This window comes from Ceratotherium simum, chromosome 6, assembly GCF_057802395.1.
Source record: "Ceratotherium simum simum isolate JZ-2026a chromosome 6, ASM5780239v1, whole genome shotgun sequence".
Lineage (NCBI taxonomy): Eukaryota > Metazoa > Chordata > Mammalia > Perissodactyla > Rhinocerotidae > Ceratotherium > Ceratotherium simum.
The window spans coordinates 84272478-84292170 of NC_141905.1; the positions used below are offsets into that span (position 1 = coordinate 84272478).

Consider the following 19693-nt stretch of genomic DNA (forward strand, 5'->3'; position numbering starts at 1 on the left):
AAAAAATAACCCCCAGGGATCTAAGCCCATGTGAGTGTATGAGGCCTTTCTGCCTGGGTGGAAATGGTAGGGGAAAAAAATTTGAAGCAAAAGATAAAATTCAGAAATAAAAAAATGAAGAGACTGTATCTAGTGGGTCGCATTGAGTCGATTACCCTGCAACAGCCTGTTGACCCATTTCATCAAGGGTGGTTGTTCCTGCTTGGTTTGGGTCAGCAATTCAGGAAGCTATGTTATCCTTTATGGGGGGAAAAAAAAAACGTAAAATAAGTGTTTCCCGTTGTGAAGCTAAGGCTACGTTTAATGGTTTATCCAGCATTTGAAGTCATCCCAGGTCCGGGGAGTGGTCAGCAGGGCAGCCTGTGGCTAGACTGCGTTCCTTTGAAGGAGCTGGTCCAGTAATTGCTAGGGAAGCAGGAGACAAAGACATCAAGTTCAGACTCAGCATCTGCCTGCCACACACACGTCACACCTGCCGGCGGCCAGGCCGTTACCTTTTTGAAGACTTCAGCACGGAGTCTGTTACTCTGTAAGATCACTCTTTTCTTTTGTTCTTCTTTTTTCTTTTTAACTTCCGGCAAGTTATTATAGATTCTGAAACAGATTCAGAAAATATTTTGGATGGTAGCAAGACACTGTGCGCCTGCTGTGGATCTGCGTCCTGTCTTGTCAGCAGGCTCTTCCATTTCAAAGGGAAGATCGGCTGCACGTGGGCACGTCTCGAATCTGTGAGACGCCAAGACCAGGGGCTTCCCTGACAGTCTCCAGAAAGGGGCTGCCGGGGCAGGGACGGTGCAAGGCCGAGTCCCAGCCGGGGCAAAGCTGGAGAGGCCAGTTACTTACTTAGAAGTCACTTTTCCTTGTTCCTCCGTTCTCTATGATAATTAACTACGTGCTTGTAAAATGAGAGATTCCAAACCCGCTGCGTTGCACTCTGAGTGTAAGCTCGCCCCCAAACACCTTTTTGCTCCTCAATTTTTGCCTTCCTGTGACTTAGAAAAGGAGCAGCAAATCAATGCAAGTATCAGGAACTATATTGGAATAACACGCACATAAACGTGTGTGTGTTTACCCCTTCACCTATAGCATTCCTAATTAAGCTGTTTCCAAATTTCAGGCATCAGTATTATGCTCTTGTCCTGGTGTAAAATTAGGAGCTTCCAAGTTACATGTAGGGCCCGAAGGATCCTTCTTTCCTACCTCCTAACAGAAACTGTTTATGTACCGATGCCAAAGAGCATTTCTGCTAGAATCCACAGACACAGTGGAGTCGCTGTGCCCTGAGCTTTTCAATTGCTATCTATCTGGACTTGGCTAAACATCTTTTTCATTTTCTCTCATGTTTGAAAGCCAGACAAAATTTGTTTAACAGGTTCCACTGTTAAAATAATAATTACAAAACATAAAAATATTGATGATGACAAAATTAGCAGGTGACATTATCTTGGTTACTGGACACTAGGTTCGTCACCTGACATGAATTTTCTCATTTAATCGTCACAGTGGTTGGAAGGGGCATCTAGTGTCCTGCTGGCACGGGAGGCCCCAGCGAGGTCGGGAGCCTTGCGTCAAGTCCCTCAGCAGGCTAATGGGGGACTGGGATTTGAAACTTGGTCTGTTTGACTTTATGCAACATTGTCCCCCAACCACGTAGCTGAAGTGACCTGGGAATGTTTGTGCCCAGCACAGTGCCTGGTGCACTGTGGGCATCGCTATGGTTTGAATGAATAAATGAACACACGGTTGCCACATCCAGGAGCTATTCTAGAGAGGACCGGGGGGAAGACTGTAAGGAACCAGTAAGAAAGCTGACTATCCCAAAGCTCCCCAGGGAAATCCCTTCAGATCCATAGAGACCCATCTTCCTCATGCTGACCACGCAAATCACACGGGGAGTTTAAGATAAAAATTCCTAGGTCTCATCCCCAGAGCTTCTGATGCAACATTTTCTTTAAAAAGCTTCCTAAATAAACTATGGCATCCATACAATGGACCACTCTTACTCTCCAGATAGTAAAACCAATGAGGAAAATCATCTATATCTCTCTTCTGACACAGAAAGACCTCACAGACATATTAAAGTGAAAAAAAAAAAGCTACAAAAAGATAATGTATAGCATGATCCCATTTATGGTTAAAAATGAGATAATTGTGTATGTACAAATAAGAGTCTATTTTCAGGCAGAGAGAAAGGCCTGGAAGGACACACAGGACACACAGCTGTGGGTGTCCCTGGAGATAGGACCGGGGCTGGGCAGTGGGGTGGGAAGGGGGATAGTTGGTTGTAAGGGACTTAAGCTTTATCTTCCTTGTTGGAATTTTTTAAATGAAAATGTAATTTAACAGTATAATTAATAACAAAGAACATGAAAGAAAAGAAAGCTCTGAGGTGATGGTGGGTGAGTGAGGTCTGAGAGCCCGGGTCGGAGCCCCCCCCCAGGGCACAGCCCACAGAGCAGAGTGAAAACCCAATACTGACCCCATCAGAGGAGACCTGGCTTCCGGCTGGGGGAGCCAACAACTTGGGAGGCAGCACCGCCCAGCTCATTAGTCCTGTCCACCCTCAGTTTCCCCTTTTGTTAAATAACAGGGTAATACTCTCTGTAATGCTGCTTTGAGATCTATTACTTTAATTGCACAGTTCCGTAATAGCAGTGTTGGGTTTGGGGACTGGGAGGGAAAGACGGCTGAATTTTTTCACAAAATTGAAAAAGGAATGCTCTTGGCATGAAGTATAGGCAACTTTGCACTTCTGAAACAGCAAGCCTTCTAACCCAGCGGCCCTTTAAAAGTCCCAGTTAGAATGCCGTGAATCAGGTCGTTAATGGGATGGTCCCCCTTCTCCTCACTTTCCCTTTTTTATTTACAGAGGTTCCCCACAGGTGATCAAAGCTGGCTAATTATCACGGACACAACGTAACATAACCTCTCATGGTAAAAGCAGAGAGTGTGCCTGGAGGGGGGAGAAATGTATTCTTCCTATTTTAATGGTTTCTCTAAGTGCACTATCAATTTGGTTTAATTATAATTCTTCCCAGTGTTGGATACTTTATTATAAAATAATGACATTTTACTTGCATAAACTTGGCCAACACTACTGAGCTATTACATTTTGGTTAGGAGGCCAGGTCTCAGAAAGAATGGCAGCCTTTGTGTGCATCAGGTTGGTGAGAACTAGTGGGCGTCTAGAATAGCAACCAGCCAAGGAGAACAGGGAGAGTCTGCCGGCAGCAGGGCCGCCAAGCACACTGGGGATGGAGCGCCAGGAAGGCCGGCTCGTGGCCCTCTGCGGCCTCGCTGGCTCCCACGCGCCATCGGCTTTCAGGTTTGGATCCCTTCCTGCAGGCCCTGCCACTGTAGAGGCCCTCAGGAGAAACAGCTTCTCTCCTTCTCATCAAATTACCTTTAAAGGAGCACAGCGACAGACAGCACCTGCTCAGAGCGATGATGAGAATGTGCAGAAGTGTCCCCATTATGAGTCCGGGGATCTCTTAGAGACCAGTTACTGGATTGGTTCAGAATCCAAACCCACCACTTTCCTGAGGTTTTTCCAAGAACGGCCTTAACATTCAGAGGCACAATTCAACAGCTGTGCTTCTTTTAGCCAGCTTTTCAAATTCATGGCCAAGAAGACCTCAGACCTTAAACATGGCCCCAGAAATAGTGGCCCTGTTGTACAGCGCCTGGATCCATCAAGCCACCCTCCTCCCTCCTCCCCTGCTTTCTCCGACCTCACATGATAACCACATACCTTTTAGATCGCATGTGCATCTCCTTCTCTGAAATGTACCTTTCTTTGGGTTTGAACAAGTTATCTGGAAAAAATGGAAAGAGGATTAAGGTATGGATATCGCACATTTCTAGAGAAACATTAGAGTGGACACTTAGTTCACACTCTGTCATTGATCTTTAATCTAAGCCCCAGCCTGTTACAAATACGGCAGGACTCAGCAGACACTCGTACACCATAAATGTTGTACTGAAATCGACAACCAACAGGTTGGTCTTGAAAATAGTTAAATATGAGCATGAAGTACCAGGTTAGCATCTGATATACTTTATGGACAGTGACTCCTTCGCAGGCTCCATTTAGCAATAGAGTCATGGTTTGCTGGGGGCAGCGCCAGGTGGCACTAAAATGTGCTTCAGTGTCGCCCTTGGTACGTGGCCCATCCACAAAAGTTATCCCATCCACAAAACCCCACACCAGGTTTTTGGTGCCTCTAAGGATGAGGAAATCTCCCAGCTCTCCCTATAGCATTGAGAGCAGGAGCTCTCACTCACATCCAGGCCCTCCATCAGGGGTGCTCAGCCTCTTCATCTATCCTAATGGAAGGATCACTCCTTTCTAATGTCAGAAAATGTAATGGACCACAACATAGCAGTAAAGTCTGTCTAGTGTCCTGTGACTGAGAAAGTGCACAGTGGCTAAAAATCACTATGAGTCTGGAATGTTTTCCGATGTAAGTACATGTTACTAATCACAATGATGTTTACAGATAGCACATTTAAAAATGGTATGTGTTTTTAAAAAATGGTGTATACACTTTGACAATAACTGAAATTCCCATGAGGCTCTGGGCCTTATAGATTAGCCAAGAGTCTGGCACACGAAAATGCTCCTGGGGTGCTTGCTGCATGGGGGTGTATCTGAGCAGCTGCCACACCTTCTGGAACACCTGGACAGTAACCAGCTCACCGCCTTCATTCAGCATACGCAGACAGGCAACTTGGCATCCTTGCTACGCATCACAGAGTTGAAGTGGGCCCCCGGGGATCCCCAGCAAAGACCCTGGCATGTTTCTATTAATCTTCCCCCCCTGGGCCTGTCCTCATTGCTCAACACTCCAGTGGTGCCACTGAAGACCTCTCAGGCTTGAGAATAGGCAGAATTTTCCAGAAATAGACAAGAAGGTGGGGTAGAGACAGGGATACTAAGAAATTGCTTCCCCTCTGGAGAAGTGTAACAAACACAGCTACTGGTTTACGATATGGAAACCACACAGCAGCTCAGCTTGCGTTCTGTCTAGTTATTTAAACATTAAAGAAAAAATGGCACCTTTACTGAACTTCAAAGATGAGATTCAAAGGAGAGAAAGGAGAAAGAAATCAGAAGAATTTTCCCGGTTAAGGGAAAATGTTCCCAGTGTTTGGAAAGGCGTAGGGCCATGAGAGCGAGGAGCAGTCAGCATCACCATGAAGCCTGTGATCTGCTGAGATGCCTCCCAGGGCCCACCCTCGGCTTTCACTCCACACAGGGCCAGGCCAGAGCCTGGGGCCTCAGGAAAATCCCAACGGCATTCCCAGAGAAATGGGGTGTCACCTTAAGGCAGTTGGGGTCTTGGCTCAAGTCTGGCTTAACATTCCTCAGGAGCTACTCAGAATCAGGATGAGGCTAATGTGGACAGATGGACGGTGTCCCAAGGGAATAAAAATCTCATTTGTAACATTCTTATAATCTCAGTTCAGTTGTATGTGGTCTATCTCAGAAATTAGTTTTTGTTTTTGTTTTTTCTTTTTGAGTTTGTTTCTTTAGAGCACCTGATACCACAATGAAGCTTTGGTTTTATTTCCAAGAAGAAACAAAAGCAAACTCGAGGTATTTGGCACCTCCACTGTTTTGTTTTCTGAACTCTTCTCAGCCTGCTGGGTCTCAGCAGAAGTTTCAATTCTGGGCCCAGCAGCCCATGTTAGGTGCAAAACAGGCAGGTCTGTATCCAAGAGGGCCCTCTCCAGCTGGCGGGCGCCACCCACAGCTTGGGGAAGAGTGTGTATGCTGGTTGCTGTTGACTTTGCATTTTTTTAAGAGCAGCAAGCCCATCTGGTGAATAGGGGGCCTTTCTGGACAGGAAGAAAGAGAAAGGAAGAGAGGGACGTTCTACCTCCCTGGAGGAAGTTGTTTGAAATAAAGCAAGTGTGTTGCTAAGGGCTCCTAGCCTCACCAGAGTTAGAAGAAGGCACTGCATTCAGCAGCTATCTGGGAGAGGAAGTGGCAGGGAAGCGGGTGTTGGGGGGTGGGGGGAGCAGTGTGGCATGCCTGCATTATTATCTGTAGGAATGCCGCTAGTGTTTATGGATGCCTCCTTACATGACCTCACCTGATCTTCATACCAAGCCTGGGACACACTCATGATTTTCTGTATTTTTGGGTTGGGGAAATCAAAGTTGAAACGGCCACGCGTTTCCTGCTCAGATTCACACAGTGAATGAATGAGCGGCAGAGCTGGGTTTCAGCCTGAATCAGCCCAGCTCCGTCCACATGTGCTCTTAACCTCAGAAGGCGGCCACCAACCATGGTGGCAGAATCCGCATTTTGGGAGCCCTGACAAGTGCTGGTCCATTTCCTGTGAGACCGATTCAAAATTCCTTTCTCTTACACGCCTTCCTCCTACATTTAATGAGCAACTGCTTTGTTGCCAAGGATGCCCAGAAGCAAAAAACAGATAAGATCCTGCCACCATGAAGCTCATTTGTTGAGGGAGGAGTCAGATAATTAACAAACGAGCTACAAAGTGTCAGGCGAGTGCTCTGAACAGGAGGACACCTGGCATTGTGGTAAAGGGGGGCCTGGAGGGTCAGGAAGGCCGCTCGGGGAGGAGGTATTTAAACGACAACCCGAAGGACCACAAGAGCCAGGGGAGGATCTGGGTGAAGAGCGTTGGGTAGAGGAAACAATGAGCTCCTCCTCGGGCAGGAGGAACCAGGGCCATGGTGTATGCAGTGTGAGGAAGGGAGGGTGGCACAAGAGCATGAGGTGAAGCCAGGCAGGTAGCCGGGGCGAGAGCAGGGCAGCAGTGGCCCTCCACCCAGCTAACACTGCACACCTGGGGAGCTTGACCAGATTCCACGTGTGGGCGTTGAAATCTGAACCAGAATCTCCAGATGATTCTAATGTGCACCAGAATTGGGAACCACCCATGTTGGGTTTTGCAAGCCTGTTTAAGGAGTTCTCCTTCAGACTGAGAGAGATGGACAGCCATGTGGGGTTTTAAACAGGAGACCTGATTTAGATTGTTAAAGGATGACTCCAGGGCCGGCCCCGTGGCTTAGCGGTTAAGTGCGTGCGCTCCGCTACTGGTGGCCCGGGTTTGGATCCCGGGCGTGCACCTACGCACTGCTTCTCCGGCCATGCTGAGGCCGCGTCCCACATACAGCAACTGGAAGGATGTGCAACTATGACATACAACTATCTACTGGGGCTTTGGGGGGAAAAAAAAGGAGGAGGATTGGCAATAGATGTTAGCTCAGAGCCAGTCTTCCTCAGCAAAAAGAGGAGGATTGGCACGGATGTTAGCTCAGGGCTGATCTTCCTCACACACACACAAAAAAAGATGACTCCAGTGGCTGTTCAGAGCATGAGCTGGGTGGAGGAGAGGCAAACAGGGCAGCAGGGAAACAGATCAGGCCGCTGCAGCTAGTCAGTGAGAGAAGGCAGGGCTCAGCACAGGCCGAAAGGTGGGAGGCCTCCTCTGCACTGAGCGTGTGCAAAGTGAGTCGTGGGGCTGGGGGAGGAGAATCAGGACGCTCCCAGGCTTTGGGCTTGAGCAACCGTTCATTTGATGACAGTTACGTTTTCATTTCTTTGGTGCCCTGCAGTAGGGACACAAATAAGCCTAACGGCTCCAAGGTGAGAGCCGGAGAAACAGGGCCTTTAGAGGCCAGGAGCAACATCTGCGGGGAGAGGGCTCACGGGAGAATGCTCTGTGCGCCAGGGAAGAGGGGGCGCTGGGAAGGCTGTGTAGCGGGACACAGCTCGCTGAGTCTTGGAAAAGAAAGAGGTGTCCCCGGGCAGCAGGGACAGGGGGACCTGCCTGCAGCAAGAGACGGTTCTTCAAGATACGCACAGCAGGACCTGTTGGGCACCTCATTTCACGGGATGGACCTCACCCTGCATGCACCTTGTTCAAAAATACAGTGAATTCCCATCTATCAATTCCCTCTTAATGGGCATTCTCCCTTTATAAACTTAAAGTGACTTGTGAGAACAATTTTCAGCCTGCTTATGGGTCTTTTATGAATTTTCCTGGAAGCTTCGTGTGTTCTAATTCACTAATGTGGAGGAAAAAGAATTGGGGTTGTATTTACCTCCCATTATCATTCAAATAGAGGAATTATTTTTAAAATAAAATTACTAAGGTAAATTGCCCATTTTTGTATTTCTGGAACATTCTGTCTTTTTTTTTAACCCTGAATCTTTGTGTCTGGCTCATTATCGTATCCAAACTACAGGCCTGTTGCTAATTTCACTTGGCATGGCCAGACATGCTTAATCCCTTGCCTGCTTCAAAGTCAGCAAACACCCAGCTACCAAGATCTTGGTGCTTCTGAGGCTGCTCTGGGGGAGCAGCTGAGTAAAAGCCAATCTTGACATCCCATTGATCTGTGTAAACACGGGCAGGTGTTTATCATAACCTTCACCTCACTTGTGTGCAAAACACACATGCACACACACATACAGGGACAGGTGGCCTCAACATTCAGACAGCTGACAGTTTACCAGGAGGCAGCAAGGATCACCCTGTCACCAGCATGATTGGCTGTTTAGGGGACAGGGGCTCTTTTTCCCTTTGTAGCCCTTATCTGCAAAGCTTCATTTTCCTGATTGAGCAAGTAATCTAAATGGTAATCAAGTTCACACGGGATTTATTAGCACGACGCCCTCCCAGCGGCTTATTTTCTGCAGTCACCCTGAGCACTTTGAAGAATCATTCAGACTTCTGCTTCCTCTATCTTAGAAATACCAAAACCAAGAGATCCCTGTTGGAGAGACTTCAGCCAGGAGCCAACAAGCCAGTTTGGAGTGTAGATGCCAAGTCTACACCTCCCAGAATCTTCTATTAAAGACTAGGCCTCCCGAGAGGAATGGAAATGTGGTATGTTTTAGGGGGGAAAATCTCTAGAGAAACTTTCCCCTAAAAAAGGACCCCAGTACGTCTGTACTCTAAGATCACAAGACTGTTCACTACGCCAGTGTCAAAGCCAATGAGCAGCTGGCCTTCCTGCCGCTGGAGTAATTACATCACAGTTTTCAGGAGTTAAATCCCATTAGTTGCTCATCCTTTCTGTTCAGCTCACCTTGGTGGGACCTCTAATCTGCCGGACAGAGTGGAGTGGTCTACTTTGGACTAATTAGCCTTCCAGAAATTAAACGGCATACATTGCACTGCACCAGGGTGCGTTAACAGACTCGTAGGCCGTTTGCCTCCGAAGTGCTCTTGTGATGATAAAATCTTGTGCTGGATAAACATTCTCATTTTTCTAAAATCACTTCTAGCCTTCTGCGGAATCATGCCCCCGAATGACAGTTCTACGTGGTAAGCAGCCTGTTCCAGGGGCCTGGGGGGGTGGGTGGAAGCTGCATAGACGCTGGCATATAGATGAAAACAACACCATGTGCCTATTATCACCCAGACGCAGAAGACAGATGCTGATGTCACAGTTCAGAAATGCAACGGAGCTCTCAGACCCTTCCGGTGAAGGCATACAAAAACAAGAAATGAAAATAAACCAGAGGTCTCCAGAGATATCTATTTCTTTTTGCATCTATTTATTTCCTTTTTGAGAAACAAAGTATGAAGGAGCTCCTGCTTAAAGAAGAATGAATCGTTCTCTTAGAGGAGAACTCAGCTCCTGCACACAGAGATTTATGCTCTAGTTTTGAGCTGGCTCCCCATCTTGGGACTTCCATGAAAAGATGAGGTGCTGGGGAGCTAAAGGATGGATTTGAGGAAGGGTCTGCCCCCTGGGAGAGGGGATGGTGATGAGAAGGACTCACCATGAACACTGGCAACCCATGAGCCTCCCGCAGATCTCCATAATGGGAGAACCCTGGATGCAACATGGGCAGATGAAACACGGGGAGCAGGGCTTTAGCTCCCCCAACTAGAGGGACCAGATCCCCAAGTCAAACACATCTATGAAAAACATTTTTAGAGAGAAATGAAATCTTAATGCAATCAATCCTGCTCTTGGACCCAAGAGCACCATCACAAGCCCCTTTTTCCTCCTTACTCCCTTAGGGTCTTCTCTTATATGATTCTAGACTTGGTTTACAGCTGTCTGCCTGACCAACTGTCTCCCCAAGAGGCACATGAACCCCTAGAGGATAAGAGGGAATCTCTTCTACTCTATTTCCTCCCCCTACCCCAACGCCTCTGCTCCTTTCCATTCATACCCCACCTGGGTGGCCCAAGACACCAAGTGTTAATATTTCTTGCCTTGTTACTCCCCAAAGATCCAGCAAGGGACCAAGGGGCCAAAGGCTATTAGCCCCCATAAAAGCCATGGGAACCACAGAGGAAGGCTGGCCTGTATCGTGGTGGCTCTCTCCAGCACCACCCATCTCGAGTCACCAGCATGGCATGCTGCCAAGGCGGCGAGGAACTCCAAGCTGCAATTGTGTGAATTCAGTTCTCCCAGGTGTCTGTAGGATCAGAGACCTACAAACTAACCCAGATCCCTATTCAAGACCAGAAGCTCACAAACTAAAGCCCTATCAAGTGCTCCCATTAGTTGCTTAAAACGTGCATGTCCCCAGGGGAACCCTGAGGTAGCAGGCAAAGTGATGTGCAGCGTTGTCTGCCACAAATGCACTGGTGAAATTCAACACAAACCAGCAGTAGACGGGCAGCTTCCCCAGCCCCCAAGACGGAATAACCCCACTTCTCAGTGACCTCACGACATATGGCAGGAAATTGTTTGTTTCTGCTTACGTAAAAATAACACGAGCATTAGTAAATTAAACATTATACTTTTATGATGTACACTTGATGCTTCCCTTGGCCGGTCTGACCCTCCACACCATGGTAAAGGTGTCTGTTTGGGGTCCGAGTCTGAAGACCTGGGTCAGTCTAGGCCTCGGCTTGGGGCCTGTGTGCTCTGGGCAAGCTGCTCAGCCTCACTGAGTTGGCCCTTCCTCTGCTCCGTGAGGGGACGGTATCTGCTTTAAAGGTTCTTGGGAGGTCTCAAGGGAATGGTCCCTATGAAAATGCACTATGACTGTGAAGATGCAAACTACCACTATTCCTGAGGTATCCCCCCAGCTCGAGCCCCCAGTTCATGATTCACTTCATCCCAACTATGACCCAGTAAAGCAGGTCTTCTTTCCTCCTTACACGTGAGGATACTGAGGACTCGCGGTTCAGTAACTCACCTCTGGTCTCAAAGTAAGTAAGTAACAGTCCTGAGAATTGAGATCCTGGTGGAATCAGTGGGATTTTTATTCTCTGAAGATCATCAATGGTTGTGGTTCTCAAAGTGGGGCTTGTATTCTCACATAAATGCCAACATCTGTGCAGCTTCCGTTGCCTTTCAGCCCCAGAACCAGCAGCATCAGTATCACCTGGGAACTTGTTACAAATGAGGATTCTTGGCCCCACCTCAACTCATCGGAATGAGAAACGCTGGGAGGGGCCAGTGCTGTTCATATTCTCACGCCTTCCAGGGGATGCTCATGCTCCCTCAGGGCTGAGGATCACTGACGGAAGGTAACTAGTGTGATGAGGACAAAAGCCAAGTCCCTGCATGGTTTTCGAGGCTTTGAGGAAGGATTGTGAGATGGAATACAGGACACCCAGTTAAATTTGCATTTCAGATCAACAGTGAAACAGTTTTTAGTGTAAGTATGTCCCATGCAATATTTGGAACATACTTATACTGAAAACTGTTTTGTTGATCTGAAATGCAAATTTAACGGGGCACCCTGTATTTTCCCTTGATAAATCTGGCTCTTTTCTCCCTGGTTATTTCACATGGTGACATTTGTGAAGTACTTTCCAAAGGGACTGTGACTGGCTCCTCTTTCTCCAATGGACTGTGTGCTGGGCGCCAGCACGGTGGCACTGTTACAGACGCCAGGGGAGCCCACATGGAGACAGGTCCAGGCAGGGCCTGTCCATGGACAAGCTTCCAGTGAGGCAAAACCAGCCACAGACTGTGAAATCAGCATCACACCCCATACCCCACGGCCCAGAGGTCCCCAGGGCCCTCAGCCATCACTTCTTGGTATTGCTAGACTAAAGGGATGCAGTTAATGAGAGCAAGACCTTCTTCCCGCAGCCCCAGATTTCTGTGGAAAATGACAGATTGAAACTCCAGTTGGGGTTTCTGTAGCAAAGCATGGTAGGTATTTCTACGAATAAAAATTTCTAGAGCAATATTTCCAAAGTGCACTCTCAAGAATTAGGTGAAAGCATTCCAAAGTCAAAGAAGTTTAGAGAAAAGCAAGGTTAAACAAATTTAAGCAGGCTTCATTGTTGCAGAACGTATCAGTGCCTTTAACATACACTGGGCATTATAAACCTCCAAGAGACCACAGAATACAAAACATTTCTCAAAGGCATCTGAAGGGATTGGTCTTCCTCTGGAATGCATTTTGGATAGTTCTACACTTGAGGACACTGGGGAGAAAAGTGAGACCAACGGCTGAACATTAACAGTTATAAATAGTTCTCAGTTTTCAAAGTTATTATTTGTGACTGCAGGATAGGATTTAATCTCTACACAAAAAAGAAAATCTGGTGTATTTCTCCACATTTTCTTAAAAATGGGTGTGTGTGTGTTTTAAATGGCAAGTTTAAATTACTCACTTAAAGGAACTTCAACAATGGCTCAACTCACACACTTCCCCAGAAAACAGCATGATCTAGTACAAGTATGAAAAACTAACTGTGGATGTGAGAGTCCTTGTTTGCTCCAATTCCAGGGCTCCAATTTTTTAGAGAACCACAAAATAGGGTGATTTATAGATGATGAATAAACTTGCATTCTTGTTGCCAAGTAGATTTATATCCTTAGTGTCACTGCAGGTTTATTACTGAGCTGCACTGTGGGATAAAGGGGAAATCATTTGGAAAATAAAATCAAGGCAACTGGGAAAGGGATCTCGTGTGAAGTCATTTTTCCTTGCTAGTCTGCAATTCTGTGTTTTCACCTGACGTAATTTTAATTGGAAATAACCTGTCCTTTAGGTCTACTTCTAAACGGACATAAATTGATCTTTTCTTATGTTTCTTAAAAAAACACAGCACAACACCTTTAGTGTCCGGGAAGGACACTAATAATAGTGTTCTACATGTGAATGTCTTTGAATCAGGAAAACAGTCTTTTAGCTAAATCATGCTCTTTGTTTTCTTTGCAGACCGATGAAGTAACAATTTACTTTTATCTGATAAGCACATTTTAAAATTCCTTTGTATTATCAGGAGAACTACCCCCAAATATTTATTTGAATGTTTTATGGAAAAACATTCACGAGATCAGATCAGGCAATAGCAGGGCCGATGCGGCCAGGGCTCAGCTTGCTTCGTCATGAACAGCACATTTTTATTACTGCGGTGACTTCCCCAGCCATGGCATATCTGCTGGGTCACTTCTCCAGCTAGATGCTCTGGGAATGCAAATTAATTTTAACACTTGCTCCAGCCAAGAATCATCAGTGAAAGCAGATCTGCTGGAGAAGGAATTCTGCAGTGCCTTCCGGAGAATTCCATTTTTCTACTGGTCCATGATCTGAATGGCTCTGACTTGGCTCACCTTGGGAAGTGTGGCTAATGAGACTCAGATTAATTCAGTCTGCATGGCTACACGTAGCAGGGCTTCCAAAAGTGACTTGGTGTGGTGTGCACCCACCAGCACTTACGATCCAGAGAGATTTTTCCAGCACACTCATAGGACTATAATCCAAATGAAGAAGGTATGAAGGTGGGAGATCTAGAGAGATACAAGAGCCAAGAGGCTCAAATGGAAGGGGGTGGGGGGACTGGATGGGAGTAGTCAGGGAGGGCTTCGTGGAAGAAGGAGATGTTCTTGATGGGTTTTCTACACATTCACAGGTTAAGGGGCAACCTGGGAGAGCCATGAGGAAGAGCCTGACAGGCAGAGCAGAAATCAACCGAGACAGAAGGGAAGCAGCCTGGGGTGGGTCTGAGCCTTGAGTGCACGTAACAGCAGTGACTCCTGATGAGCAAGTGCTCAGCTGAGAAGTGAAAGTCACCACACAGCCCAGGTCATGCTCTACAGGAAGCAGAGGAAAGGGCCTTGCAGGTAAGAGATGAAGGAAGAGGCTGGACTGGAGACAGCTAGTGAGGTTAGGCAGGATTTTGCAGGGCAGAAAGGAAGAGGGCAGATAAGGCTTCTCTCAGGTGGTTTGGGGCCCCTGATCATAAATGTTCCTGAGCTAAAGAAGGACAGCCAATGAGACCAACTGGGAAGGGTAGCGGAGGGCAGAGTCAGGCTGGGAGGGGTCTGGGCCACAGAGGAGGGATGGAATCCAGGGAGGCTCTGAGGCTGGGCCCCCCGCCCAGTGGGAGATGAGGATAGCCAGGCTCTGGGAGCTGCAGTGGGAACAGGACACAGCCGCAGATTGGTGAACAGGGGACAGTGAGGGCTGCCGTGGACCGAGCAGCTACAATCTACGGGTGCTGTACTGCCTACTACCCAGGTACTGCAGGTGCTGTACCCCCTACCCCTACAGGCACTGTACCCCCTACACCCACGGGTGCTGTGCCCCCTACACCCACAGGTGCCATACCCCCTACACCCACGGGTGCTGTACTATCTATACCCACAGGTGCTATATCCCCTACACCCATGAGTACTGTACTAACTACACCCACGGGTGCTGTACTATCTACACCCACAGGTGTTGTACCCCCTACACCTACAGGCACTGTACCCCCTATACCCACGGGTGCTCTACCCCCCTACACCCACAGGTGCCGTACCCCTATACCCACGGGTGCCATACCCCCTACACCCAGGGTGCCATACCCCCTACACCCTCGGGTACCATACCCCCTACACCCACAGGTGCCTTACCCCCTACACCCACGGGTGCTGTACTATCTACACCCACAGGTGCTATATCCCCTATACCCACGAGTGCTGTACTAACTACACCCACGCGTGCTGTACTATCTACACCCACAGGTGCTATATCCCCTATACCCACGAGTGCTGTACTAACTACACCCACGGGTGCTGTACTAACTACACCCACAGGTGCTATAACCCCTACACCCACAGGTGCCGTACCCCCTACACCCACAGGTGCTGTACTATCGACACCCGCAGGTGCTATATCCCCTATACCCACGAGTGCTGTACTAACTACACCCACAGGTGCTGTACTATCTACACCCACAGGTGCTATATCCCCTATACCCACAAGTGCTGTACCCCCTACACCCACGGGTGCTGTACTATCTACACCCGCAGGTGCTATATCCCGTATACCCACGAGTGCTGTACTAACTACACCCACAGGTGCTGTACTATCTACACCCACAGGTGCTATATCCCCTATACCCACGAGTGCTATACTAACTACACCCACGGGTGCTGTACTAACTACACCCACAGGTGCTATAACCCCTACACCCACAGGTGCCGTACCCCCTACACCCACAAGTGCTGTACCACCGACACCTACAGGTGCTGTACTCCCTACACCCACAGGTGCTATACCCCCTACACCTATAGGTCCTGTACCTGATGCTTCCCATGTGCTTTTAGTCCATCCTGCCCCAGATTCATCCTGCAAGGTGGAAGCAATGACTAATTCTGAAGCACTCTAATTCATAGGTTATGATGGGCCTTTGACTACAACCAGCCCCCCAGCCAAGGGACGCCAGGAACGGTGCTGGGAAGATGGGGGAGCCTTGCCTATAGCCCCCAGGTAGCTCTGGTGAAGTGAGCAGGAAAAGCCCTGACTCAGGAAGGAGAGAGGCTCTCAGACTGGAGAGTCAGTAACCTCAGAGACTGAGAGCAATGCCCGCCTCCTACCTTCCTCCTCCAGCTTCCTTGGTCTCATCTCCTCTCCTTCACAACTCAGCAGTCACCACATTCCACTGATTCTGCCACCTAAGAACCTCTCCATCTGTCACTGTTCTGCATTCCACTGCCCTGCCCTAGGCCCACAGAATAAGGTTAAACCTAAGAGCAGCTTATACGATGCCTTCTACCCTCCTTGGGCTCGTCTTTGGCCCTTCCATCTCTCCCTCTGCCCCACACCCCCATTTTACGGTCCAGTCCGAGCTGAATAGAGCATCCTCAGTGACCTCTCGCCACTGTGCTTCCACATCCTCACCCCACCACCCTGCTCTCCCCACCCTGCACCACAACTCATCTGCATAATCCCTACTCATCCTAATGCAGTTCAGAGGTCTCCTCCATCAGCAACCTTCCATAGACCCAAGGTGGGAGCAAGTCTACCACCTTTGAGTTTCCATGGCAACCTGGACAAACCCCTTTCATGGCACTTAGCAAATCCCAAGGTCATTTCCTCTTTACCTGTGTGCTTTCCCCACAAGGTGGGGTGGTCTGTGAGACCTGGGACTGTGCCTGTCACAGAGTAGGCTCTCAAGAAAGGTTTGCTAAGAGATGGATGGAGAAACTCCTGTGTCACTGCTACAGCCATGCAAAGGTGGCCCAGGTGGCTCCCAGGCGAGGACAGAGACACACATTTATTGGCTTTGGGAATTCAAGCTACAGGTGATGAGATAGTCAAGAGAGGCTGGGGCTGTAGGCACATTTATAATGCTACTTCTTGGTCTCTCTGTAATCCCTCCCAATTGTTCATGAAAATCCCCGTCTCCACACAGGGAGCCCAATTAACACAAACACATGTGTGCATGCACATGCATGCATGCACATGTGTCACTGCCCTGGGCCTTAAAGACTGCTCAGAACTCATTAGCCAACAGGAAGTAGAGCTGGCCCTCTGGCCCTCACTGTGATTGTCCCTGCACATCAGGCGCTCACTCTCCAGCAGCCCCTGCCCTAGTTGGTGTTTGTCAGCTGCCAGAGCTCCCACCTGAGCCGCTCAGGTGTGCTCTGAGCCAAGACTGCTGGGCACTCCCTGATCAGAGGCAGCTACCCTGACTCGGAAAGCAATCGAGTCTTCTTTCTAACAGCTGTCTGGACACTGTAGCCAGAGTTCATTCATGCATATGATTTATTAACTAATTTAGCACGTAAGAAAAACGTGTGCATTTTGCTTTTATCATCTTGCCGGCAGACAGGCTGAAGACAAGATGTGTATTGTAGACTTGTTTAATGGGGCCTTCAACACTCCCTCTCACTTGCCCAGGCTCAGACCAGGCTCTGGTTTCAGAAGTTGTCTGACTGAACTGACCCAACACAAACAAACACGAGGGTAAGGCTCTCATCAACACATAAATACTGCAGGATGGGCAGAGGAGCCATAAACTCCACGTGCCCGAGTCCCGTCCAGAGCATTCTAGTCGCCAGGACTGTCTTGAAATTTGGGGTATAGAAAGGTGCCTTGGTTATTTACTACTATCGACTGGGTCTGATCACCTTTTATACATATACAGTTTTAAGATTTTCATTTAAAGGAATGTGAACTTGTAAGGATATCTGTTTCCGGCAAATACCACAGTTGGATGATGGTAGTGGATAGAACTATGTCTCTCCAAAAAGATATGTTCAAGTTCTTGTCCCTCTACCTCCACCCCCATACTTAGGGGGTGGCCATGAGAAGATGGAGACAGAGATTGGAATGATGCATCTACAAGCCAAGGAACGCCAAGGAATGCCAGAAGCCACCAGAAGCTAGGAGAGAGGCATAGCATGGATTCTCCCTCTGAGCCTCCAGAAGGAATCAATCCTGTTGACACCTTGATTTTGGACTTCTGGCCTCCAGACTGTGAGAGAATACATTTCTGTTATTTTAGCCACTCAGTCTGTGGTCATTTCTTATAGCAGCCCCAGTAAACTAATCAAGATGACCGAGGCAGCCTCCCTGTGATATTTGAGATGATGGTATTCCAGACCACTCAGGGCCTGCAGTGTGGCACAGCCGAAAGGTAGTGGGTCTGGAGATGGAAGAACCCAGCGCTGCTGCTGGTGCACAGCCCCACACGTAAGTTCCCAAATGTCCTTGGGTCTCCATTTTTTCCTACCCAAAGTAAAGGGATCTGACCAAAAATGAAGCCCCTCAGACACCATTTTTTGTGTGAATGTGAATTTGTTGGGCTCTAAAGTGGCACTCTTTTATATTTGTTGACAATACATTTGTTAACCTAACTAATTTTATCAAGCAAGATCTTCAAAATTGTTGAGGCCAAGTGGCCCACCCATCGTGGGCACCCTGGCAGCTCTCTCCAGGACAAGCACAGACATTGAAGGCTCAGGGGATCCCCAGTTGTGGCTGACATTGGGTCCCTCGTAGTAGCTTGAGAAGTCTGCACCTGAATCCAGATCACTCTTTGTGGAGCCAGGGACTAAACAGCCCCCTGGAGAACACACACAAATCGAGAACACATTTCAAATCGGTTGTACCTGCCAACTGGCTTGAAATGCTGGTGAGAGACACATTTCAAGGGGGGAACCCTTTGCACATTCATCTTGTCCATTTCTTTTCCTTGGCCTCCTGGAACATGTCACTGGGAGGAGCAGCATGTTTTGCCGAATCCTTTGCCACGAGAAGGATGCATTCAAGTCCACCCTTGCCCAGGGTCTTAGGCAACTCCCCCAGCAGCACTCTAGGTGAATGAGGGAGACTTGGCCTGCCCATGGATGTTAACAGGAATGCCCTTACAACACCCTTTGTCCTCTGTCCCCCAGGCCCCCCTGCAAGACCTGGGTAATGTTAGCTAAGCTGCATTTCATTGAGTATGGTTATTTCCCCTGAGGACTTTTATTCAGAATTATACCCATGATTTCACCTCCCGGGGGCCGGCACATTTTCATAGGAAGAAAAATCTTGTTCCTCTATCCAAAGGAATAAAACTGATGTTTCCCCAGGCCTCCAGATTTTAAGATTTGAGTTGGCAGGCCATCAGCACGTGCTCTGATGTCCCCGTTCCTGCCCTCGTCTCTTCTAGTTATTCTTGCTGGTTTAATAGTCTGTTTATAAGCTCCGTGAAGAAAAGACTGAGGTCAGTCTTGCTCACTGCACCATCCCCAGCTCCCAGCAGGGTGCCTGGCCCAGAGAAGGTTCCTGATAACTCCTTGGCTAATGAGTGAATGAGGGCTGCCCCTCATAGGCTCAGCTTGACACTGGCTTTGCAGCTCTTCAAAAGCTGGCCATCCATTCTCTAAGCTCACAGCAGGAAAGGGGTTTCGAGATGAAGAATGTTGATGTAGACAAGCTGGAGTCACCCTCTCACCCTGAGGTCTGTTTTGCAATCTCTAAAGGGCAAAGGGGATCTCTTGAAAATATCTGTTAGGAGCCAAGAATTTGAACTTGCTACCCTGGCTGCTACAGTTGTGTGGCTTCTTTCCCAGCTCTAATGGTAAATTTGTGTCCCAAGTTATTTCTGCTGAATTCAGTGCCCACATATAATCTCTCAAAGTGGGCTGGCTCCCAGAGCAGGCTGCCTGATACTGAGGTTTGGATACTCGGAGCAAACACAAGTCCTCCCGCTGTCAGTGGTGTCATTTGTACCATCACCTCGGGTGAAGGGTCCATCCCCAAGGATCCCCCAGTCTCGCCAGCCCTCCCAAGCCGCCCGCAGCTTACCACTAAGAGGATGAGGAACGGTGAACTGCTTCTTGCTGGTGCGCACCGGGAGGAGAGGCTGCTTCTGCCCCAGGTTCTCCTTCTGCTGGGCTTTTCTCTGCTGTACCATGTGTTCCAGCTTCTTCAGCCGCTCTTGCGAGCGAGAGATGAACTGAGGTTTACGGGCTTCCAACGCTTCCTAATTGAAGCAAAGAAAATATCTTATTT

At 48.3% G+C, this 19693-nt stretch overlaps 1 protein-coding gene across 3 annotated transcripts in view; it reads right to left on the minus strand.

Moving 5' to 3' along the window:
* Positions 1-335: 335 nt before the first annotated feature.
* The window catches only part of C6H10orf90 (chromosome 6 C10orf90 homolog), a 206919-nt gene continuing 187561 nt past the window's right edge, over positions 336-19693 (minus strand). For all 3 annotated transcript variants that reach the window (XM_087432987.1, XM_087432986.1, XM_004438875.3), the window contains 4 exons: positions 19487-19664; positions 3752-3815; positions 495-594; positions 336-405 (listed from right to left, as the gene is read on the minus strand). In XM_087432987.1, coding sequence (XP_087289113.1) covers positions 367-405; positions 495-594; positions 3752-3815; positions 19487-19664 — 381 coding nt within the window. In that variant the 3' untranslated portion in view covers positions 336-366. The remainder of the gene's footprint in view (positions 406-494; positions 595-3751; positions 3816-19486; positions 19665-19693) is intronic.